This window comes from Carex rostrata, chromosome 15, assembly GCF_964058835.1.
Source record: "Carex rostrata chromosome 15, lpCarRost1.2, whole genome shotgun sequence".
NCBI classification, from domain to species: domain Eukaryota; kingdom Viridiplantae; phylum Streptophyta; class Magnoliopsida; order Poales; family Cyperaceae; genus Carex; species Carex rostrata.
Genome location: NC_135932.1, coordinates 9,851,344 through 9,876,063, shown reverse-complemented (window position 1 = coordinate 9,876,063; position 24,720 = coordinate 9,851,344). Strand labels below are relative to the sequence as shown.

Below are 24,720 nucleotides of genomic sequence, written 5' to 3'. Positions count from 1 at the left end.
TCATATTTTAATTCAAAATAGTGTTAATTCAAATTCAGACAATATTTGTTTCTATTTGTTGATACAAATAGGTATATGTTTGAAGAGGAGTCCAAAGAGAATTTGGACAAATAAGTTAGAGAGTATTAGTGGCGTAGTCAGGATAATCAGTAAGATGGAGCAAAATTTTAGAGTGAAACATAATTTAATTATTTTTTATATTAAGTACAATTTTATAAAAAAAAAATTGAGCAAAAATAGAAATAGAAGCATATTTTGGAGAAAATTTTTGTGTTCTAAATATGTTTTTATAAATTTTTCTGACAAAAGTATAAAAATAGAGGTATATTTTTGAAAAAAAGATTGAGCTAGAGATCGGCAAGTGTCTACCTCTGACTCCATGTGGTTCTATCATTAGAGAGTACGGAACAGTTATGAAGATACATTTCGAGACCAATAAAAAAATAATAATTGTTAGCAAATATTTTAAATTAAACAGACGAGTATTCTTTTTAGTTCAAATGAATGTGCATTTTAACACAGTTGAGTGTGCACCAAAACAATCCAATAAATTTTGGATATTCGTTATTTGAAATTAATTTTATAAATTTTGAAATTATGCTCATCAAACTTTTTTTGATGAACATAACACACACTGGCTTTACTTATTATAGTATGTAATTTGTAGTATAAAAATCAAGTGATTTCAACAATTTGCATCATTTGAAGTCAATCCGTTACATTTTGAAGTTATGCTTTCCGAAATTTGTTGACGAACATAGTACACACTAACTTTACATAAGAAATCATATGGGAAGTGGTTAGAGTTTGTCTTTGAAAAATAAATCTATTCCGAATAATATATACCATTCCAAATTACTAATTTTTTCTCATTTGTCAATAAATATTCAAAAAGTATAGAAATTTCCAACTGTTACAATTGATAGAGACTAAATATTTACGAGGTCATTTATAGTTAAACTTTATAAATCATGAAACAACTTTTGGTTAGATTTTTCTATAAACTCAACCAATATTTTTCTTTATTAAATTTCAACAAAAAATCTAGTAACTCGAGTGACATTTTATTTTATTTTATTGCTCGACAACTCTGGTACTGTAAAAGGGTATCTTTTATAATTCGGATAACAAAATTGTATTCGGAACCTTCCCGTATTTAAATTAATGGATTCGGACTGTTCTTTTAACTTTGCACGAATCTAAAAGCACAAATAATATTGATCAAATAGGCACTGTTTTTGGAAAACGAATCTGCTGAAATTCTCATTCGTGAATAGTGTTTTTGAAATCTTTGTTTTCCTAAAGCCAGCTATCGAGCTGTTTCAAGATGTGTGCGCAGGAAAAATCAGCTGTTTCGAGGTACGTGCATAGAAAAAGTCGGACGGTTAGATTTAAAATTCCATGGATTTCAGAAACACTGTTCACGAATGAGGAATTTCAGCATATTTCAGTTCTTGTTTTTAAGTTAATTTGAGCTATAAAGTAGAGCATCTCCAACAGTGATTGTTTATGGATTGCTTATGCTGACGTGTCAATTGTTTTTGTAATTGCTGGGTTGTATGGCTATTGCTTATTTAGCAATTGTTGGAAAAAATTGCTTAATAATAAATTATTTTCTAAAGATGAGTTGGCCAAATGTTAAATTCTTATTGGTCAAATGTTTAATTCTCAATTGTTTGATTGATTGCACCAATGTAAGAGTGGATTTCTTAATTTTAAAATTTTTCATAATTGTTAATTTAGCAATTAATTTCAATTGCTGAATTGGAGATGCTCTAAGCCCTCATCTTACACATACATGAGAGGATAAGCATTCTTAAAAATTAAAGTGTCTTTGCAAAATTTTACAGCAAATTATTTTACATGGGCAGGATCAAATCAATCCATTCTCATCATTACTGAATAAATCACCATGTATTACAAATTTGAACAGAAACATGTTTTTTTCCCAAGAAATGGATAATTATATGGCAGTCTGTATTGATTTAGTAGAAATACCCTCACAATTTTTAAATAAAAAGTTGTGATACTTAACACAGTTCATATATTTGCATTCCTGACTTGTGTTTGATTATCATTTGTGGGCATTAGTGATAATATTTACCATGGATGATAATATACTCTTTAGCACATTGTATATAAGGCTAATGTTTCAAGTTTTGTAGTGAATTAATTGATGTATAAAAGGTAAAAAAATAGTATACCAAAAATTAATTATTTTCTTAATTTATTATTAATTAGAATAGATCAAGGATCAAGACACAATTCCATTTGAAATAAGCCAACACTGCTCTCTTCCAGTCTCTCTCAATCTGGTGGGTCAGGTCAAATTTATCTTCATATAGAGAAATTATATATATACCCATCCCAACTTCATGATTTACATATTTACCCATCAAAATTTCAAATTAGTTATCCCCGTCTAACTAAACTCACATATTTATCAGCATCCCCGTTTTTAATTTGATAAATTAAAAGGTATATATTAATGTTAATAAAAAAAATACATATTTAATGACAGTATGCTATTTCCCTCCCCCTTTCCCCCTTGTCGGTGTTCTGGTTACAAATTTACTATCATTGTTCTTTCCTTAGATTGCCTTTCACTAATCACTCAATATTTGAGTTTCTTCAAAATTAGATCAATTGCAAGAATCATATTAATTTAAAAGCTCACGGTGTAGATTAATGAATTGAGGAAAGTTTTAAAATTTGTAACGGAAGTTTCGGATTCTTCACAAACTCAAAATTTCAGTTAACTCGAACAATATGAATTCCGTGGCGTGTGAATACAATTAAAGTATCGCATTATAGATTGTCCAGCTAGCACCGAAATGTTGCCATTTAAGTCTAAGTCCTTGTTTTATGTTGAACGGTATGGACCTGCCAAAAGCTTTAATTCTACATACAACAAATATTTAAATTCCTTTATAAATTTGAAGCGAATATTACAATTTAGAGAGAAATTTTTTTTTCTAGATCTTCTTCATGCGTGAATTTTAAATTAAGTTTTTTTTTTCTTTTCCATGAGGTGGAGTCCTTATCTTTATTTCTAGATCTTTTTCCATGCATGAATTTTATATTACATTTCTTTTCACTTCTGTAGAGTGGAGTCTAAGGTAACTCAAAATTTGAGTTTGTTCCAAATCGGACCAATTTCAAGGATCATATTAATTTAAAATTTCACGGTGTAGATTAATGAATTGAGGAAAGTTTTAAAATTTGATATGAAAGTTTCGGATTCTTCACGAACTCAAAATTTCAATTAACTCAAACAATATGAATTATGTGACTTGTGAATACAATTAAAGTATCGCATTATAGATTGTCCAGCTAACACCAAAATGTTGCCATTTAAGTCCAAGTCCTTGTTCTGTGTTGAACGGTATAGACCCGCCAAAAACTTTAATTCTATATTCAATGAATATTGAAATTCTTTTATAAATTTGAAGCGAATGTTTCGATTTAGAGAAAAGTAATATAATTTTTTTTCTAGATCTTCTCCATGCGTGAATTTTAGATTAAGTTATTTTTTTCATTTCCATGGGGTGGAGTCCTTATCTTGTTTCTAGACCTTTTTCATGCGTGAATTTTATATTACATTTCTTTCCACTTCTATAGTGTGGAGTATGAGGTAACTCAATATTTTAGTTTGTTCAAAATCAGACCAATTGCAAGAATCATATTAATTTAAAAAGTTCACGGTGTAGATTAATGAATTGAGGAAAGTTTTAAAATTTGTAATGGAAGTTTCAGATTCTTCACAAACTCAAAATTTCAGTTAACTCGAACAATATGAATTCCGTGGCGTGTGAATACAATTAAAGTATCACATTATAGATTGTCCAGCTAGCACCGAAATGTTGTCATTTAAGTCCAAGTCCTTGTTCTATGTTGAACAATATAGACCTGCCAAAAACTTTAATTCTATATTCAATGAATATTGAAATTCTTTTATAAATTTGAAGCGAAAATTACAATTTAAAAAAAAAAGTAACATAATTTTTTTTTCTAGACCTTCTCCATGCGTGAATTTTAGATTAAGTTTTTTTTTTTCATTTCCATGAGGTGGAGTCCGTATCTTGTTTTTAGACCTCCTCCATGCGTGAATTTTAGATTAGATTTCTTTTCATTTTCATAAAGTGGAGTCTAAGGTAACTCAAAATTTGAGTTTGTTCTAAATCGGACTAATTGCAAGAATCATATTAATTTAAAAGTTCATGGTGTAGATTAATAGATTGGAAAAAGTTTTAAAATTTGTAACGGAAGATTCGGATTTTTCATGAATTCAAAATTTTAATTAACTCGAACGATATGAATTCCGTGACGTGTGAACACAATTAAAGTAACACATTACAGATTGTCCAGATGGCACCCAAACATTGCCATTTAAGATTTAGTCATTGTTCTATGTTGAATAGTATGGACTTTCCAAAAACTTTAATTCTATATTCAGTAAATATTGAAATTCCTTTATAAATTTGAAGCAAAAATTACAATTTTTAAAAAAAAGTAACATAATTGTTTTTCTAGACCTTCTCCATGTGTGAATTTTAGATTAATTTTTTTTTTCCATTTCCATGGAGTGGAGTCCGTATCTTGCTTCTAGACCTTCTCCATGCGTGAATTTTAGATTAGATTTTTTTTCATTTTCATAAAGTGGAGTCTAAGGTAACTCAAAATTTGAGTTTGTTCTAAATCGGACTAATTGCCAGAATCATATTAATTTAAAAGTTCATGGTGTAGATTAATAGATTGGGGAAAGTTTTAAAATTTGTAACGGAAGATTTGGATTTTTCATGAATTCAAAAATTTAGTTAACTTGAACGATATGAATTCCGTGACGTGTGAACACAATTAAAATAACACATTACAAATTATCCAGATGGCACCAGAACGTTGCAATTTAAGATTTAGTCCTTGTTCTATGTTGAATAGTATGGACCTGTCAAAAACTTCAATTCTATATCCAACAAAGATGTAAATTTCTTTATAAATATTCTGGGTGATGACAAGCACCCAAAAAACCACTGAAATATGATCGCATCTATTTTCGTAAAATAATACATTCGGATCACACCAATACGCACGTATAAACCTATATCTATATTAATTTGAATCACAAGTAGAAAAATAAACCATCTGCAAATCAGTCAATTAAAAGACTGAACTTTTTATTTTTAACATATGTTACAAACTTTTTATCTATTAATAAAGAGTAAAAAAGAATTATATGAATTTAAAATGAGTTTTAATAAAAAGACAATAACTTTATGAATTTTTAAAAAATTTAAAAATAAATTACATAATTCAAATTTTTATATATATATTTTTTAAAGAATATACATGAAATTCCTCAAAATTTTCAGGAGTCATTTTATGGAGTTCATAGACCAAGTCTAGCCAATTACCCGTCTCACCTCCGTTCGTTCTATTTTTCCTCCTTACCGCCTGCGAATATGAGAAATAGAGAGAGTGCGTGTGGGAGAGAAAGAGAAAGAGAAGCTACGATTACTAAGGGAGGAGAGAAAGAGGTCGCTATGGCAGAGAAGAAATGGAGCAAGGAAGAATTAGAGACGGAGGTGAAGAAGAAGATTGTTGCTCGAGCTCCCGAATTCAAGGCCCAAGCAAGGTATCAACTACCTCTCCCTTTAAACCCTTGCAAAATCAACGCGATTATTTTGCCTCGCCTTCTCCCCTTTTCTATTATACATATTTATTTCTCTCTGTTTTAAACACGGTGTTGGATTGTGGATTTTTCATAGTTATAGTTCGTTTATTCTTTCTGATAATTTTACAAAGCTAGGTGGAAATTGTCTATGAGCGTGTAAAATCTCAGGGAATGTTCTATATTCAAGCTTGATGTTGCCGAAATCAAGCTTTAGAGAGTTTAGCTGAGTATTTTTTAATCGATGCTTAAAACCCTTCAACAACCCCTGACTGACACACACACCCCACTCTCACAAAATCCTCCTTATCCTATTTTCTGTTTGTAGAAATTGATCTTTCCGCGACAAAGTATGTGTTCAGCTTATGGAATTTTGCTGTCTGAAGAAGAACTTTTCTCTTTCTAGTTTAAAAATCCAGACTAGAATTTTTGAGCAGGCACGCAACTTGCATTTGTTGATCGAGCCTTGATTTTTCTCTGATTCATGCCATAGTATGATTGGTGATCTCATGGGTAATAATATAGCGACTATTAGAGAAAACAAATCTCTCTCTCCCTCTTTTGTTTATCCCTTTCTTCCTTTTCTGGATTTTTTAAAAACAAAACCCTTAGTCTGTGCTCCTTGGTTTTTGTAGCTCTGCCATTTTCTTAACTAATTTGAAATTTGGACTGATATTTTTCTGCATTTTGGAACCATTTTCTTCTGCAATAATATTATATTCATTTTCTCTTATGCCCATTCATTAATGAAATCTTAACCCAATTAGAATGTGGAACATTTAATTCTTGCTGATGATAGCTGATCTGATCTTAACTATTATATAAATCATATTTATTTTTTCTTCTGCGTGTAGTTCATTGACCTTCGAAGGTGCTAGAAGGGCGGTTGAGCAGGATCTAGGCATGAAGCGGTTCTCGCTTGATGTTCATAAGAAATTTATTAAGCGTTGTTTGGAAGAGGTATACAAATTTGTTGTAGAATAATTTTTGTGCCTTAGACATACTTACATCGTTCAATTGTTTCCTGACCTTGGTGTGTTAACCTTTTGTCTCAAGTAGGCACTACTTAATATTTATTTTTGTCACTTGTTTTGCCTTTTTTTAAGCATTCTGGTGGGCTGAAATTTGCTAAAAGTTTTTAATAGAATAAAATATCGACCAAACAGATAATTCTAGTATATAATCGATGCAAAATTAGAAGCATAACTGTGCCAAATCTTGCTTTCTCTGTTAGCATACGTGTAGTTCGGGTTCATGGATTTTGTTGATGATCTTACAGCAGATTTTGTAAGGTGTAAAAAGAATGGGAAATTGTTTTTTATACGAACAGGTACTAATTAGGTTACTTCTCCTTTCTGTTTGTTTTCCATTCTGCTTAATTTCATATCGTAATACAGTGTCTCAGTGCTGATGATGGGGAGAAAGCTCCAGAACCATCTGAAAGCACTAAATCAAAAGCTGAAAAATCAACAATAGAAGAACCAGAGGAGACTCAAAATGCATCAGAACTGAAGAATGAAGGTGCATCTAACCTTGATGAAACACATGCATCAGACACAGAAATTAAAAACGAGGTAAATGAAGTCAGTGAGGATATGATCAAGGAGGCGATCAAGAAAAGAGCTTCTTTCTTCAAAAAGCATTCAGAGTATGTTACTGTCCACTGATTCCTGGTTACCAGTTAAAATTCACTCTTTTTTTTTTTGGTTATTTTTTGGCTTGTCTGGTACTGAATAATGGAGGTTTGATGGAGCTCCATACACTAGCCAAACAATTTCAAAGAATCTTTTTTTGTTGTTATTTAAGCTGTTAAATTAGGTCAATTAGGGTATAGGCATCCGTCCAGATTAGGGTTTAGTGTTTGGTCAATTGAGGTGAGCATCTGAATGAAGATTTTGGCTGGTTATATTAATAATTAGGGTTTCGGGTTTTTAGCACAATTATACGGTGATATCTGAAGTCCATTTGAAGGTTGTTGTCACTTGCAGTTGTTTACTTTCTATCTTATCGAAGTGCCTTTAGACTGAAAGACAGTTGTTACTAAATGATCTAGTCACGTAAACTATATACCAGCAAAGCAGATTTTCTGGCAAATGGATCTTTTTCATTCACCAAAAGCAAGTAAAGACATGATATTATAGGGGAAATAAGTAGCTATCCTCTCATAAAGCCCCAGGTTTGTAACGTAGTGCAATCTGCAGTGGATAAAGAAATAGAATTAAAAAAGAAGGCAAATTCTAGTCTCTTATCTAGAGGAGAGGAAAAGAAAAAAGTATGAAACCAAACAGGTAGCCTTTGAGGCTACTTTCCCCTAAAAAAGAAAAGAAAAAGAATATATATACTGAGGGTTGGAGAGATGCAGATCTGATCTTTACTGCTATGATACTGTAATTCAAGACTGAAAAACTGAGGTGACCTGAGTGACTAATTATGTTTGCTTTTAACTTGGGTCAATTAGTAATTCTAGTCTCTTCATTTCAGGGCCTTATTGCATTGTTATAATCTCACCTCTTAGGTATAGGCATCCACTCTAAGTAATTACTAGATTTCAAATTTATAAGCTTTTACCTTAACAGTCAAGTTTGCTATGGATTCGATATGACTAAATCGTGGCTAGTTTGACTTGCTTAACTTTATTCTATGTTATTTCATGTAAGTGTTAGATTGCTTAAAACACAAAACAAGCAACAAAGGGACTTCTGTTCCTTGCCCATGACTGTAAAAGCCTAGACACTTCATTTATTCTTTGTTATGGAATTGTTATTTGACAATTTTTACTTTTATTTGAATTTTTAGGACTATATCCTTAATGAAGGTGCGCCGACTGTTGGAGGAAGATCTCAAACTTTCTGTCAAAGCTTTGGATGCACAGAAAGCTTTTATAAGCACAGAATTAGAGAAGGTAACATGTCTTTCTTTGGCCTCTTTTTAAAGTTATATTTAACCCTTGAAAACCCTCAAATATCCTGTAATGCAGTAAAAGATAGACTATCCGCAAAGCCTCCTCTTTTCTTTTACCGAAGTACTGGATTGGGGTGGGGTGGGGTTGGGAGGGCAGAACAGAAATTTGATCTTCATAAAATGGTGAGGGAGTATAAAGGTGATATATGTTGTCCATTTAAGAGTATGAGGAACAGTTTTTTTTGTCAATAATGTTTTTTTTCTTATTGTCTCATCCAATAGCTGGCCCCTTTTGATTTGATTATGTTTGAGCTTGTGCCTCATTCAGGTTTTGGCATCAATGGAGATGAAAAAGTCCGAAAATGGTGTGCAGAAAAAGTCCAAAAAGGCTTCTCAAAAGGTTGAAAAACCACATACAAGTAAAGCTTCTAAAAGAACCCATGAGGAATCTGACCCATCTGACAATTCAAGCAAAGAGGAAGAACATTCTGAGGAGGTCATACCGAAGAGGAGAAAACAAGTGGTATCCAAAGTAAAAGCCGGTACTAAGAACTCAGCTAGTCAGAAGAATTCAATAGAAGAAAAGAAGAAGTCTGTTGCTTCTTCAAAGAGCAAAAAATTGACAAAGAAAGGGAGGAAAGATAACTCTGATGAAGAGAGAGAAGGGGGCAGTTCATCTGACAAGAACGTGTCCCATTCTTCTGATGAAGAAGAGGATGCGCAGGTAAACTTTGTTTGCTCTGTAAGGGCTTAATTTAATATTTAATGAAACCCTTTGTAAATAGATGAAGCCTTTGATACCCTTAATTTTGAGATTGAACCCCAATTGAACCTAGCTCTGAAGAGGCAGCTTACAGTTCTGTTAGTTTTCTAGTTAAAGTTGATTTTACGTGGCTATCTCAATTATTAAATTATTTCTGAAGTAAATTAAAGTGCATTCTGTGAACTCTGATGTTTATCGACCTCTTATTTAATCCTTTTCATTCTTGGTTATCTTGACTGTAACTTGAATTAGCCTCTCTCAGGTTCGGTTGCACCTCTTACTCATCGCTTCTAATTTTTGTAAAATTTTGAAAAAAAAAAAAATGCCGAGGGTGAACTTTGTTTTTAGCTGACTAAGAAAATTCCAAACATGACAGAAAAAAAGAGAAAAACCGACTCTGCAAGTGTACGGGAAGAAAGTAGAGCATCTGAAATCCATCATCAAATCATGTGGAGCCAGGTGATTAAAATTCAGTCCTCTTAGATGCATTTTGTAGAATATTGTATTGCAGTAATTTTTATTAATTTGATTATTTTCCGTTCCACTCTCCAGTATCCCTCCAGCAGTCTATAGGAGAGCTAAACAGGCGCCAGAGGACAAGAGGGAGGCGTTCTTGATCGAAGAACTCGGAGAAATACTTATAAAAGAAGGCCTCTCTACTAATCCCTCTGAGAAAGGTATTCTTATATTTCATTGTGCCTTGGAAGTTTATAATACTGAGTCCCAGACTCTTGACCTTCCATAGGCTTGGTAGTTGGTACTGGTTTTAATATTTTTAATATTTTTGTGGGTCTGTTCTTGGCATTTTTGTGCGTGATAATGTACTAAACATGTGGATTATCATAACTATCACCATCATCTTCATCACCTTTTATTTTGGAGTTGCTGCTTTTTATGTGTTGCTTGCTGGAGTTTTTTTTCCCTGAAATATACTGTATAACAGGGGTGAATACGAGAAAACGACGGTGTTATTTTTTCTACTTTCTTTTAGTATACTTTTTTGCGAATTGTGTTATTTTTGTGTTCAAGTGGGTTACAGCATTGTTTGTGATGTGGTATAATACACTGGCAGAGATAAAGGAGGTGAAAAAGAGGAAGGAGAAAGCGAAGGAACTGGAGGGTATCGATACGAGCAACATAATCACAAGTTCTCGTAGGAGAAGCTCTGCCTTTAGCTTCATACCACCCCCCCAACCACCAAAGCTAGAACTTTCTTCTTCTGATGAGGAGGAGGAGGAGGAGGATGATGATGATGATGTTGACATGGAGAATGGAGATGTCAACGATGACGATACCGTTGGAGATGTTGATGACGGCGGAGATGATGGCAATGATGATGATGCTGATGATGACAAAGGATCTGTTCAAGGTATGCATACTTGCTACTGATTTCCTTAAGCTGATGAAAGGTAGTTCTTGTTATTTTAATATTCTTAGCAGTGGCTTTGTTCTATTTTGATGGAGGGAAAGAGTTTGCTCGTACAATTTGATCTAATATGATTATTTTCCAATTCATATTACACGATTGTTTGTTTGTTTTACTTTTGCTGATTACGCTGCACATTAACTCAAAAGAACACTAACAGGTATTATGATGGATAGGGTATAGTTTGCTAAAATTGTACAAATTTTCTTCCAAGCCAAGTTCAAACAAACAAGAACACTGTAGTTAGATTACAGTGCCAAAATTGTTGAAAATATAGCGTGTTTATCTTTTCTGCAGTTATAAACAGGAAAGTTTGTTTATTACAGGTTCTGATGAGTTAGATATGGTTGGTACCTTTTCTACTATTTTCTTATGTAGATGTAACTCAGACATGTAGACTGAACAAGAAATATATTGCTAGCATTAGTTGCAAATAAGATCTCATGTTAATGGGTTAATTTGTAAAAGAAACCTACACAAAAAAAAGAAAGTGCTAAATTACTCTACTGATGGGCCTGCTTATTTTGGTATTTTTGCAGATGGAGGTGAGGATAGTAATTAGCTCTCTACCAGCAAAAGAACAAAGAGTATTCGCATGACAGTAAACAGGTTTAAGCATGACAGATTGTAGGAATAGACACCTGGTGTATGCTCATGTTAGTGTTAGAGAGAGAGAGTGTGTGCTATTGAAGGATATTTTTATCTCATTTGTAGCATAGATTAGGATTTGTAATGAGTTAGCATTAATGTGGGTAGGGTCTAATATTGTGTTTGTGACAGATTTAGTTTGTGTAACAATATTAAGTACCTTAGAACTATTTGATATTAAATGCAGCTAGTGACTTTATGTATCGAATGATTGGGATATAAAATGGGGCCATTGATAAGTTTTTGTCATGAGTCCATGGATTTTCACATGACAGTATCCAGAACCATGTGGCAACTGTTTTCGACGAGTGTTGATGTTTAAATTATCCATACAATCAGAGTAGCTTAATGGGAAAAGAAATCATTTGGTTCAGCAATAGTTCGTTCAATCAGTGTTGTACTCTTTTCGTTTTCTTTCATTTGGTTGAAATTAAATAAAGAAGTAGGTTCTCTGCCTAGTGCCTACTCACAGTTGAGAAAAAAAGGAAAAATAAAAAAATCCAGTAGTTTTCATTTAACTAGCGAGTAGTGTGTGATGTACTGATGTTGATGCAACAGGTACCAACTTTTTTAAGAGAGGACTTCCGGTAAAGAAAGAAACAGACTGATACCAGAATTTTAGTAGTCCCTACTAGGCTACTACAGTACTAGAGATTAGACGTGTCCGGTGCCTATTCGGGGATAGCGCGGGGCCAGTATTATTTGTGCTTTGAGATTCGTGCAGAACGTATTTGAACGTTTCAGATTTTCCAAAAAGTCACGCAAAATTTGAGATATCTCAGAGGATGCGAGTTCCTACTAACTCCGGTCGGACTAATGCTGCACCGTGAGTTCTGTAGACGGATATATAGCGGATATCAGTGGTAGATCCCACAAATGAATCTGCAATGGACCCCACTGGCAGTAAATAACTATAAGAAATCCGCCACAGAAGAACATGGACCTGATTCGCAGTTTATTGCCAGTACGTGGTTTCGCACGTCCGCAGCTAGCCTGATCCGAACTTTTTATAAATGAACCCCTAACTTGTTCTTTATCTATTCTTGTGCGAAGACAGTGGTGGTAGATAAACAAATAAGCCCCTCTTACCTTACGTCAGAGGCATCGTTTTAATTTTTACTTTTAAGAGCACTCTCTTGTGGTCCTTGGCCTGAACCCTGAAGGAGTTTACATGTAGATCCTGGAAACTTTTGAGAATTAAATGTCTAATGAACTTGAAGACCATGTATTCAACAAATAAGGGGCATGTTTAAAATTCAACTTTAGCAAGTGTATTTTTTTAATTTTATATTTTTCTCCGATTTCAGACAATTCGTCTGTGATCTGAGCGCACGATCCGAGATCTGGAGGAAGATCCGCCGAGAAAGATCGGAGATGAGGAAGAAGCTAGAAACTCGATTTCCAGCAGTTCGTTTTCCTCCTTTCTTTTTACAGTTTTGTTATTTCTTATCGTTAGCTGATTTGATTACTGTTTACTTGAAAAAATTTGGGGAATTTATAAGATCTGGTGATTCTCAATCCCTAATTGGATGATACTAGTTTTCATTCCCTTAATATTTGTAATCTACTAGTTTATCTATGTGTAATGACTGGGTTAGCTAAAAAAATCATTCCTAGGGGAAACTGCTGCTCCAGATCGGCATGATTTGGAAATTTTTGGCGGGACTTGAAGACTAATCGGTGCAATTTGTACCAATTTTTGTATTATAGTTGGATCCTGGTCATAATTTGATGTTATATTTCTTTTTTCCTTTTCCTTTTATACCAATGTCTCACAACTATGTAGCAGGTTCTAGTTTCAGTTGTTAATTATGTTGCTGTTTATATTTGCCAGTCAAGGATTAAAAAGATTATGCAAGCAGATGAAGATGTTGGTAAAATTGCACTTGCCGTACCTGTTTTAGTCTGTAAGTTACCACTACATTATTTCCATTGGCTTGTAAAAGTTGGTAAATAATTTAAAATTCTCATCCGTGTTTTAGGAAAAGGAAAACATTTACAGCCTAGCAATAATAGAAGGAAACCAAAGCAATAAGTATACCATGGTGAAACCTTGTCTTATAGAAAATGAATATCATGACTATAATGCACCCTTTTATGTTATTTTTCTGGTATAATTTTGTCATTTTGCTTTATGTGCATGTGTTTGACTAAGCATTAGTAATCTAATCGTTTATATTCAATATTGTAACATTACTGCAAGTGTAATTGTAATTTTTTTATTAGGATATTTATGGGGCTAATTTGTCTCTTTATTTGGTGTTGTTGTACAGCTAAAGCTTTGGAGTTGTTTTTGCAAGACCTGTGTGACAGAACTTACGAAATAACTCTTCAAAGAGGCGCTAAGACCCTAAATTCTTCTCACTTGTAAGTGACATCCAGTCATCAAATTACCTCTCTTCCTTTGATGTTTCACTTGATTATTATATATTTATTTTGATAATGATTTACTGACAGAGGCCAAAGTCAGGGACGGAGCCAAAAAATTGAGAGGGGGGGGATGAATAAATAAGTTTCGTGTTCATTTTATGAGGGGGGCAAATTGTTTTAATTTGTGCAAAAATTTAAAATTTCAAAGGGAAAAATAAAAAAATTTATAAGGGCACATAGCTCCCTTTCCTCCTACTTCTCTCTGTCCCTGACCAAAGTGCTGTTATGCAATTATGTGCTACTATCAAAATATAAAGATAAAAAATGATGTATACAAGTATCAATCCTAGGTTGCATAAAGGTCCCAAATAAAAATATTAAAATTAAGGGGAATAAAAAAGGAAGAACAAATGTCAATCATTATAATAAATTTTAAAAACAAAATGCCAATTATTATAATTATTATCAACTGGTACACACTAGATTGTCTGTAGTTAATTTGCCACTAAATACAATATTCATCTATTTTTCAGGTGTTTTGTTATTTTATTATTCGATTAGATGCCAGATACTGTAGTAGTACTCTACTTGCTGCAATAGAATATGCCTTCCCTCTCAATTATTTAAGAAATTAAATAATGTTCTTGTCAAATTCTAATTGTCTGAAAATCCCAGAAAGCAATGTGTGAAGACATACAGTGCATTTGACTTCTTAAGTGAAGTTGTAAACAAGGTTCCCAGCCTTGGCCCCTCAGAACCGTCTGGTGAAGACATGGGAATTACCAGGAGAAGGTACTGTATTTGTTTTATATTTAACAATTATGTAGTGGAATTTTGTGTAATATAACTGCATGTCTTGCCGTATTAAATAAAAGTAATAACCAACACTTCTTATACCTGCAACTAAAAAATATTTAGCATGTCTATCCCTGCTTTTTGGAAAAAAGATAATAGTATGTCTTGTCTAAAAGAATTTACAACATGATGACTACAAATCTGATAGTATATGACCACAAGCAGTTTGTGTGGCTGCTAAGCTCACAAGAAAACCTGCTGCATGTTTCACACAATTATTGCTGCATGCAAGTGAGTTTTATGTATAGTCTTTAAAATTTTTTAGACCAGTAATACTTGGTTCTTTTGAAAGGACTAAAAGGAGGGATAGACAGGTTAAAATGTACAACTTCTCTCTCAATGTTTGCCTACACAAGAACCGAGTAAAAGCTAGCATTCCAGAAGAGGTGTATACCGAATGATACTACAACAACAACCAAGCCTTTAGTCCCAAGCAAGTGGTAGGCTAGAAATGAAACCCAACCGGAACCAAATGATACTAATAATACTAAAATCAAGCCGAGCAGATATATATACTCCGTAAAATAATGAGTTCAGTTTGCAAAAGAACCCTTATTCCCAGCCTTTCACATGATACTGATGTTAATGTAGTACAGGAGAGTAACTGTATTTTGGAAGTAATAGAAAATAATAACTTTCTGAAGCAATTCTGTCAGGAAAACATTATCAGTGGATAGCAGCATGGAGTACAGTGAAGAGCCAAGGTCCAACAAAGTGGTACTTAAAGTTTCTATTTCTGATAATTAATTAAGATAGATTGCAACCTTGTCCTGGAGTTCAGTCTGTTGAGTACATCTGCAGATTGTAACTTTTCAAATTTCAACAACAAAGCCCCTGAATTTTTCTTTCTAGTCCTGAAGGATTTTGATCTTAGGCCCCACTGAAGTCTCAATCCTTTGATAAAACCCGGAGTAGATGCAAAAATTTAAAAAAAAAAAATGAAAAATTTAACAAGTCAGCTTTTCATTTGTTCTTGAACAAACACCTCTGCTTGTTTTTGATATATGACCAACTTCTAGCAAAAAAGTTTAATCTACAATAGTAAAAGTAATATTATTATGACCTAAACAGGCAATGACATTTTCGAACCCTAGCCCAAGGGGTGGTGGTCGAGGGAGGGGAAGAGGCCGTGGCCGTGGCCGACCACCAAAAAGAAGAGAAGTCAACTATACCCCTTTCGAAGAAGAACCTAATCCATTTCCTGAGAAGATTCCCATTTCTGATGAACCCATCTCTGAACCTGCAACTGTAGTTGCATGCAACACCAGTACCTCAGAACCTCAAGTGCCGCCACCACAAGCAGCAGTAGGTGAAACTGGGGATGCAACTCAGGTGGATGAACTAGCTCCTTGGGGTTTGCCAGGTGGAGCTAGTGCGGACCCATCAGGACCAGCACTTTTACCAATGCATATGGATCAGGATGAAGACTATGATAACGAAGATTAGTGTTGACTTCTATTCTATTCTCTTCTCTCTGTTTTTTTTTTTTTTTTAGGTTTCGTCTTATGTTTCAGTGCTAACGAGCAGTCTGTTGGCTTTGTGCTTGTACATATCTTTACCACACCTGATAAGAAGTGTAGGTCTTTTTCCTTTTTCTATTTTTAAGGAATTGTTTTTCGTTGTTGTTGATAGAACTTAATTGTATTGGTCTGGCATTGCTTGTCATGTACTCTGTAATTTAGAAGCATGCAGAGCTGATTTAGATTCAGTTTAGTTTGCTGCTTCTTAGTACTGTTATAGTCTTGTAGACGTTTAATTATTGTAACCAGTTATTGGGTAACCTCAATCTGAATACTTATCTCAGTTTAGTGGTCCATCCTGTGCAAGAGATCCCTTCAATTATGGGTATTTATCATGCCAAAATTGTTTAGATAAATTTATTATAGAATAAGGGGAGTCTGTGGAGGCAACCTCTTAAATCCTTATTTTCTCCTTGGTAACCAAAGCTCTGACTGGTACTGATTTGTACTGGTTTGGTACATATAATTGTTTTCACTGTCTTATGTGTCGAATCGGTTGATGCATTCTCAGGATAATTATTGTTTTAAGTTTCTTAGTTCAAAGTCATAATTACGTCTTCATCTGACTGACTCTGTTTGGTATCCTACATTGACGTAGTTGTGCAATTGTTGCATATGAATAAGCAAACATACCAACTTTAATGTAGCTTAATGAAAGAAACTTACATAGGATATTGTCGGGTTTATTATGTCGGATTTCTTCTTGTCCAAGCAACACTTTCATTGCCACCTTTTCTATGTTAATATCCGTGGGTAATTTCCGTCTATATAAAAATATATATATATATATATATATATTGGGCCTACATAACCTTAAATAATTTTATTTTAAAAAAAAAAAAAAAAATGGTGGTGAATGTTTACTACCAGCAAAAAAAAGTGGTAAACAACACGGCTGATGGGCTAGCAAAAAAGGGCTCAAGAGAGGGATATGCATAATGCATGGGCTGTTTGTTATGTGGCTCACATACCCTATCTTCCCATGATTTCTATTTTATGTTTTGTTTTTATACGAAATCCAGTAAATGTAATGTAAATTGTTGCCTACGGGCGTGATCAATGCCAAAAAAAATAAAATAACAATAATGTTTACCACCAGCTTCTATAATGAAACTAAAACCTGATACAGTATTCAATAAAATGACCATGTATATCTTGTATAGAAAGAAAATATCCCAATTAGTCTATAAACATGAAAAGGATGATCTATATCCTCATTTAATTGAAAAAAAATGACATTGAGCTTTTCCAAAGATACACATGAAATTGTCTGATATAATTATGGTATGGCGTGTTATCTGAAAACAATAGAAAACATTGCATATTAAATACGCCTACACTTGGAAGCCACTTATGAAAACTTATTTAAGTTTCCACTTTGAAAAATATAGACTTATCAAGTTCACAAGTAGAAAATTGTTAATGGAAGGAAAGCAAAATGATCTGATCATGATGAGATATCACTGTCAACTAAAATTGCAACTGTCTTTTTCTCACATCTTTCTTGCTTTAGTTAAAACACTTGTGCAGTATTAGTATTGTATAATTCCTTTTGTATGAATTAACTGTCTTTTTTATTTAACAAACATGTATAGATAAATAAATAAACTGCAAATTAAAAGTAAAGAGAAAAGAAACTTAGGACTAGCTCAACCTTGTTAAATTACTTGAGCTGTATGTTGTAGTTTCTGTTTGATCTCTTATATTATTCTCTTATTTTGGTGTAAAATATCGATGACATTAATTTCTTCATTAATATGTCCATAGTTGGAAATTGCATATATGCTTTTCCAGAGAAAAAGAAAATGTGTTGAATTTAAACTGGGACAAAAAATGAAGCTAATTGAGCCCTCGGTAAGCTCCTCGTACATTTCTGTTCGATAGATTTTCTTTCTCTTTTCTAAACTTCCTACTAATAGACTAAAAGGGGGAAAAAAAATGACCCTGTACTGAATGTAATAATGCTATTTGGAGGTTTCCACATCCACTTCAACTAGATATTACTTAATTAAATGCATTTATTTGAGAATGTTTTGTATGCTTTTAAGCATAACTATTCCACCAACCAGACCACTTTACATCTTGAATTATATAAGTTTATATACATGGAAAAGTACGTCTTATAAATGGCATTCATGCGTAATCTATCTTACAAATGGTGAAATCTCCAATTATAAAAGGAAATTCCAGAACAGCACAGTGAAAGAAGTATCTATTTCGAATTCTAAATAACAAGTACAGGGAATTATTATATGACAGCTGAATTTCATTTTCTCATCATGTGAACTCGGCGCAGTTTCTGGTACCTCGAATTAACATAATGGAAGAAGTTAAGAGTGGTTGGCACTGTAAATACTGTTATAATGGAGGGTAAATCATAATTTTGCGATTGTTTGACAATATGGACAACCATTTCTACTTGCAAATGAAATTATGTAACATTGCCGCCTTTTTTCTTCCATAGTTTATTTTCTTAAAGGCACAAGTAAATTGGGTATTTTTGAAACATTTTGGATCTCATATCTTTCGACATATTTTTCAAAAAAACAGTCCATCTTAACTTTTCATAAACAACACGCATGAAAATATCAATTATGATGGAGTTACCAGAACTAGTATCTATTTAGTAATCAAGATAAAAAGGGATAACACCCCAATGTAAGAAATTCCATATCTGTCACACTCATTGAACCATAATATTGCTAAACCTAGTAAAAATCATAATCAACACAAATCAATTTCTCCCTTGCATAGCTTTCTTAAATGTCCAATTTCCTTCTACAACTAATCACGAAACCGACCAAATTAAGTGATCTACTAATCATGAAATGAACATAGTGCAATACGTAATTACAGAACCACTTCATGTATAGCACCATAAATGAACTCTCTCCATTTCACCGTACTATTTATATATCTACTATGTAGATCTCGCTTCTCATATCAACATATCAGTACAGAAACGAGAAGGTTTATTTTTTCCTCTCATTGAGCTCGAAAACTGAGGCTCAATGGAGGCAACCAATGAAAATGAAAATGAAAATTCAGAGAGAAGATGTCATCCTTGTGTGCTATATTTACTAATGGTATTTGTTCAACTTGGTCTTGCCGGGCTGACAATACTTGGTGACTTGGCATTAAATGATGGCATGACACCCTACACATTTGTAGTGTACCGTCACTTGATTTCCACATTACTAATCATGCCATTTGCTCTGTGCAAAGAGAGGTAAATATATTCTACTGTTCCATTATTATGCTTATGTAGGTTATATTGCTTATTGCAGATACCCCTGTTACAGCAGGGAAAGTACATTGATGCTTAGTTTTGCCTTTAGTAAGTTAAGCTAAACTAATTCTGTGTATGTAGTGTGATAAACATGAGAAGGTGTTGTTGGATCACTAGTGAAGTTTTTTTTGGTGCCATCATATTATAGCATTTTAGGATTCTAACATAATTAGCTTGAATTATAAATAAACTTATTTTCAGGGATGCACTGCGAAGGCTCACTAGCTCCACATTTTTGAAGATTGTGCTACTCGGTATCCTAGAGTAATCAATCTCTCCCTTCCTCCTTCTCTTCCGTGCCCCTTCCCTCCCTCTCTCCTTTGTCTCATGAACCTAATTTTCCAGTATTAACTTGGATTTAGAAGTTCATGTAAATAAATTGTGAAGAACATAAACAGAACGGTCATGTGAGTGATTGAAAATTTGAAATGAGACCTTGCATGAATGCACACACACACAAAATGATTTTTTTTTTGGCTTACTGTGCTTTTGGGATAAAAAATAAAAGCTTTATTACCCACATGGAATGCTTGGGTGATATATTATTTGTTGTACCAGTAGCGTTACAAATATTGGATCTCTCATTTAAGTTAAAGAAATATGTATGCTAACTCAAGAATCTGTTTTTGCTTTATAACTAGGCCAGTAATGGACCAAAACATGTTTTTCTTTGGCATGAGGAGTACTTCAGCAAGCATGACCTCGATCATGAGCAATTTATTACCAGCAATTACATTTCTACTTGCCTTGATTCTAAGGTACTCTCTTATTCAAGATTGTCTATGTTTTAATTACATTTTGCTAGTTATATAAAGATATTAGTAACATATTAATAGATACGCATGCCAGCCTGGCAACAAGTTTCAAGATTCATCTTGGTACCGAACAGTACCAGCTATTTACCAGTCTGTACCTGATACATCAGTACTTAAAAAAATGATTTCTTTTCGCTCATCTTTAGGGCTCAATTAGTTCTACATTAATAGATTATTTTCCTTCCTAATTTTTCGGTCAATAACCAAAATATTAAGATACTGGGAATAGCAAATCAGGACAAGTAATTCAAGTAAAAAAACAGTGTATTTTTGTTAGAATAATAAAAAAAGCGCCTGGATGCATCATTCATTGTCTCACTGTTTCTCCTTTCAAGGATCGAAAGAGTGAATCTGAGTGAAGGAAGCAGCAAGTTGAAAATACTGGGGACTGTTATTTCGGTAGCTGGCGCTGTATCAATGCCTATCTACAAAGGGCGATGCTTAGTTCGAGGAAAATCAGTAGGACATGTGTACCATCGTGGGGCTGCAAATAAAAACAGTATTTCTGGATTTTTTCTTCTATTTGGAAGTTTCTCTAGCTGGTCTTCTTATATGATTTTTCAAGTAAGTTACGAGTTTGGTGACTTCAATTTTTTTATAAAATTTCTTCTATTTATGTAAATGATATTAATCAATACATGATCGGTATAGTATAACCAGTGAATTTTTCTTCCCCTTTATTTCATCATATTTGTTTGATGAGTACTACTCTATTTTTTTTATAATTGTGGCTTGTTGTACTTTTTAATGAAGTCTTCACTTTGTAATGGTACAACTAGAGCCTACCAGAAAGCGATATTAGTAAGTTCTAAGAACTAATAACCACATTTTTTTGTTTTTATTGTAGGCTATGGTATTGAGGGATTATCCATTTGAGTTGACTGTTGCAGGACTGACATGTTTATCCGGTACGGTACTTGGTATAGCTGCTGAGATTATATTGGAGCATGATATTGCAGCCTGGAAACTACATGTTGGCTGGAAATTATACACAATAATTTATGCGGTAAGCCGTTGAAAGATTGTTAAGAAGTGTAATTAGATAGCAGGCCAGAAGTTTTTGTAGGCATCATATGTTTTATAAGCATTTATATAGTCTTCCTTTTCTTTTGCAAATAATGCCCTCTTCCTTATCTTACTTGCAAAGGAATGAAACATTTTATACTTGTCAGTAATGTCCAAAAGTTTCAGGTAATTACGAAACAAATTACACCTACCATTTTGGAATTGGGGAAGAGGCTTATACAAGTTACCAGCAAGTTTGCCTCTACTAAAACTAGAACAATTTCCAAAGCCAAAATGGACCAAAAATGAAGTCAACCAGATTTCCTTGCATGTCCAACTTAGCCATATTTTTGCAAGAATTAAGTTCTTTTTTAGTGTTGGGTATATTGGCAAATGACTCATGTAATGCTGTTTTTTCATTGTAAACATGTGATTTTATGTTATTTGAATTTGGAAAATAAAACCAAATATCTGGTGCAACTTACAGAAACCCAAACTTGTACTGGTCAGTCCTTATCTCTTATCCATTCAGGGACAAGCTTCCGTGGTAAATGGTGCGAAAAAGGAACGAAGTTAATTTAAACAAGAACACTTACTAGCTTTGTACCCTAAGGGTATTGAATTAGAATTTAGGAAGACAAATTACTGAATTTTATAGTGAAAATAAACTGCTTCTGCATGAAAATGTAGGGAATAGTTGTTTCGGGGATGTCATTTTGCATACAAGGCTATGTGACAAAGGAGAAAGGACCTGTTTTTGTAACTGCCTTTAGCCCTTTGAGCATGATTGTTGTCTCAATTTTTGGACTTTTCTTCTTGGAAGAAGACTTGCTTGTCGGAAGGTATGCATATTACTCTTTGTTTGTGATCATAAAAAAAAAAAAACAAAAATTGTTCACTCCCGTGTGTCCCCCCATGAAATCTCAAATTTTTCATATTTGAATTTGCCAAATAACAAGAACTGCCCCTTGTACAATTTGCTGTTTGTTCCAAAGATGAACAAGTAATCTTTTCCTAGAACTTGTGTACTTATTTTCTCAAATTAGTACACTATTATGATTAACATTAAAAAAGTAGATTATATAACTCCCTTCTTTTCAGGGATAGATGATATTAACAGTAAAAAGATTCCCACAATGCTGCCAAAATTCTGCATCTGGAAAAGTTGTACCCAGATTAATAACTTATGGAAGTATTGTATCAGAAAACATTATCAGGATGAACTATTGTTGAACAAGAATAATTGTGGTAGGTAGAACAATATTCATGATCTTTTGAACCAACACTTTTTTTTATTATTATTATTATTATGAATGCAGGTTAATAGGGGCAATTGTGATAACTTTAGGGCTGTACATGGTTATTTGGGGAAAGAGAGGAGACAACAGATGTAGAGTGTTGCCTCAGGAGCCTCAACCTCAAGATGTTGTATTGCCACAAATTCCAATTGTGTTACCAAAGCAAAATATTGTTTTGTCACCGCACAATCACAATGGATCCTTGGCAAATATTTATAATTTTGTATCACATCAAGAGCATTAATATAGAGAGAAAGAGACTATACTAATACTAGTATAAAAATAAGACTTGTATGTATTATCTATTATGTGAGTGTCATGACATTTTGACTGTAAATATAATTCTATGCATGACAAAATAAAACCAATATTATAGTTGTTGTGAACTATTTGATGTATTTATATAAATATAAACTTTCTAGGGCATATGTGCAAATGCAAATTATGTATTGAGAATATGTAATTCTTCTGAGACATTACGCAAAAAGCGCCCAAATTTACACAAATATCATAGAATGCACATGGTATACATGCACCGAGACACTAACTAACTTGAACCCCTCTGCCAAAAAGGGGAGATAGTCAGAGAGAGGGATCGAGTACAAGGACCAGGTGTAGATCAAAGATCATAGACCGAGAGGCGCTTGAGTTGGAGCGAGCAGCGACGACAAAATGGAGAGGATCGGCGGCGGAGGCGGTGATGGCGTGAAGCAGTTGGAGGATTGTACTGTTGCCAAGTGAGTATCTATCTCTCTTTCGCTCCTTCTCTCCATTGATTTTGGAAATGGAGCCCACATGATCGAGATCCTTGGTTCTAAAGGGAATCATTCTGTTGTTATTTAGTTCGGGTATAGAGACGAGTAACATGGGATGATATGACAGTTAGAAGAAAAGCGAGAATCTATTTCATTTCATTTCTGAAGCATACTTGCGAATTGATATCTGAAACTGTTACCAGTGGATTAGCATACTTGCGTAATACCTGAAACTGTTACCAGTGGTCTAATCCAAGGACTAACTTGATATCATTCCATACCTCAATTTTGAAATATAATAGGAACCTTTGTTACGCTTACGCCCAATGTTTAAGCCTTTGGTTAGCCTCAATTTTCTGGCTATCACCTCCAGAAAAGAAGATTGAAATATTTCTTGCTGGTAGATATGTACTGGTATAGTTGTTAAGGGACTTGTAGTCTGATTTTTTGCCTTTTCAATTTCAACTTCTAGGACTTGTATTATACTCTGTGAGACTGAGACTAATAAATTGTATGGTTATCCATAAAATAGAAAGTAAGCCCTATTAAATTTAAATGCGAGGAATAAAAAAAAGTATATCTGTACTTGTATGCAGTGCAGCACTTGGTACTTGGTTGTTCTCAATTGGGGGGGCACTGCTAGCAATTCCTGTAGGTATAAAAAGGAAATCACTGGCACCTCTTGTTTTTTTCGGTACAACTGGTACCATGCTTGATATTATTATGGGAATCAGCCAGTGTGAGAGAGAACATGCGGAGCGCCAAATCAAGCTTCAAGAAGAACACAAACTTGCTGCAGAAGCACTTGCCACAAGTGCAGCTGTTCAGACTGACAGTTGATCTTATTTTCAATTTCATGGTATTATAGTTTAGATTTCTGCTTTGTTTTTAATCTTTGTTTCTTGTCTATGAGCAGAGTGGTGGACATCACCAAACTTTAGGGATTTGGTTGCTATTGATATTTCAAAATAAATGAAAATTTTCGACCTAGTGCAGTTCGTGTTGACTTTTGTTTGGAAAAATCATTCCTTTATAGAGCTTCGGCGAGCAGTGTATATATAACTGTTAGGCAGTAGAATTTATTTTTGGGACGGAGATTTTTAATATTTTTCTTATTCAAGTTGGATTATTTAATTTTGTCCTTGAAATAAAAAAGAACGGTACATAAAATCTAGATTATTCGAAATTATTTTGATAGTGTGTCTAACTGATGTCTGGATCTGCAATTATTCCTCGTCAAAATTAGATCAAGTATTAGTCATCCTCTTAGAACGATCTTTAATTGTAAATAGTAAAAAGTTAGATCTTCAAGCACAAATAGATGTGGGTGTTTCTTCCGAGAGAAATCCAATACTTGCAAATCGGCAGTGTCCGGCTCTCTTCCTCTTCTTCTATGATAGGAATAGC

The 24,720-nt window shown here is 33.6% G+C and overlaps 4 protein-coding genes across 4 annotated transcripts; all 4 read left to right on the top strand.

The window, feature by feature from the left end:
• The first annotated feature begins 5,432 nt into the window (after nucleotides 1–5,432).
• LOC144566368 (uncharacterized) lies at nucleotides 5,433–11,614 on the top strand. Its single transcript, XM_078316387.1, has 9 exons — nucleotides 5,433–5,632; nucleotides 6,523–6,628; nucleotides 7,066–7,316; nucleotides 8,465–8,570; nucleotides 8,898–9,293; nucleotides 9,709–9,791; nucleotides 9,885–10,009; nucleotides 10,405–10,701; nucleotides 11,298–11,614. The coding sequence occupies exons 1-9, from the start codon at nucleotides 5,460–5,462 to the stop codon at nucleotides 11,318–11,320; spliced, it is 1,560 nt and encodes a 519-aa protein (XP_078172513.1). The 5' UTR covers nucleotides 5,433–5,459; the 3' UTR covers nucleotides 11,321–11,614.
• Nucleotides 11,615–12,660: 1,046 nt separating this feature from the next.
• LOC144566378 (uncharacterized) lies at nucleotides 12,661–16,433 on the top strand. The gene is made up of 6 exons (XM_078316396.1): nucleotides 12,661–12,813; nucleotides 13,241–13,313; nucleotides 13,680–13,773; nucleotides 14,452–14,568; nucleotides 15,288–15,348; nucleotides 15,703–16,433. The coding sequence occupies exons 1-6, from the start codon at nucleotides 12,781–12,783 to the stop codon at nucleotides 16,075–16,077; spliced, it is 753 nt and encodes a 250-aa protein (XP_078172522.1). The 5' UTR covers nucleotides 12,661–12,780; the 3' UTR covers nucleotides 16,078–16,433.
• A 3,532-nt stretch (nucleotides 16,434–19,965) lies between these two features.
• On the top strand, nucleotides 19,966–22,802 carry LOC144566011 (WAT1-related protein At1g44800-like). Its single transcript, XM_078315871.1, has 5 exons — nucleotides 19,966–20,198; nucleotides 20,591–20,819; nucleotides 21,103–21,261; nucleotides 21,951–22,102; nucleotides 22,580–22,802. The coding sequence occupies exons 1-5, from the start codon at nucleotides 20,041–20,043 to the stop codon at nucleotides 22,800–22,802; spliced, it is 921 nt and encodes a 306-aa protein (XP_078171997.1). The 5' UTR covers nucleotides 19,966–20,040.
• A 336-nt stretch (nucleotides 22,803–23,138) lies between these two features.
• LOC144566149 (uncharacterized) lies at nucleotides 23,139–24,303 on the top strand. The gene is made up of 2 exons (XM_078316057.1): nucleotides 23,139–23,295; nucleotides 23,910–24,303. The coding sequence occupies exons 1-2, from the start codon at nucleotides 23,231–23,233 to the stop codon at nucleotides 24,151–24,153; spliced, it is 309 nt and encodes a 102-aa protein (XP_078172183.1). The 5' UTR covers nucleotides 23,139–23,230; the 3' UTR covers nucleotides 24,154–24,303.
• Nucleotides 24,304–24,720: the final 417 nt, after the last annotated feature.

Excerpts from the sequence above, each read along its gene's own strand:
- LOC144566368 (XM_078316387.1), top strand. The coding sequence starts at position 5,460 with ATGAGAAATAGAGAGAGTGCGTGTGGGAGAGAAAGAGAAAGAGAAGCT. Across the intron at positions 6,629-7,065 it reads TTAAGCGTTGTTTGGAAGAG|TGTCTCAGTGCTGATGATGG; the intron begins GTATACAAATTT and ends ATCGTAATACAG. Across the intron at positions 9,294-9,708 it reads ATGAAGAAGAGGATGCGCAG|AAAAAAAGAGAAAAACCGAC; the intron begins GTAAACTTTGTT and ends CAAACATGACAG.
- LOC144566378 (XM_078316396.1), top strand. The coding sequence starts at position 12,781 with ATGAGGAAGAAGCTAGAAACTCGATTTCCAGCA. Across the intron at positions 12,814-13,240 it reads TAGAAACTCGATTTCCAGCA|TCAAGGATTAAAAAGATTAT; the intron begins GTTCGTTTTCCT and ends TATATTTGCCAG. Across the intron at positions 14,569-15,287 it reads ATGGGAATTACCAGGAGAAG|GAAAACATTATCAGTGGATA; the intron begins GTACTGTATTTG and ends CAATTCTGTCAG.
- LOC144566011 (XM_078315871.1), top strand. The coding sequence starts at position 20,041 with ATGTATGCTAACTCAAGAATCTGTTTTTGCTTTATAACTAGGCCAGTA. Across the intron at positions 20,199-20,590 it reads CTACTTGCCTTGATTCTAAG|GATCGAAAGAGTGAATCTGA; the intron begins GTACTCTCTTAT and ends TCTCCTTTCAAG. Across the intron at positions 22,103-22,579 it reads GAAGACTTGCTTGTCGGAAG|GTTAATAGGGGCAATTGTGA; the intron begins GTATGCATATTA and ends TTATGAATGCAG.
- LOC144566149 (XM_078316057.1), top strand. The coding sequence starts at position 23,231 with ATGGAGAGGATCGGCGGCGGAGGCGGTGATGGCGTGAAGCAGTTGGAG. Across the intron at positions 23,296-23,909 it reads GAGGATTGTACTGTTGCCAA|TGCAGCACTTGGTACTTGGT; the intron begins GTGAGTATCTAT and ends ACTTGTATGCAG.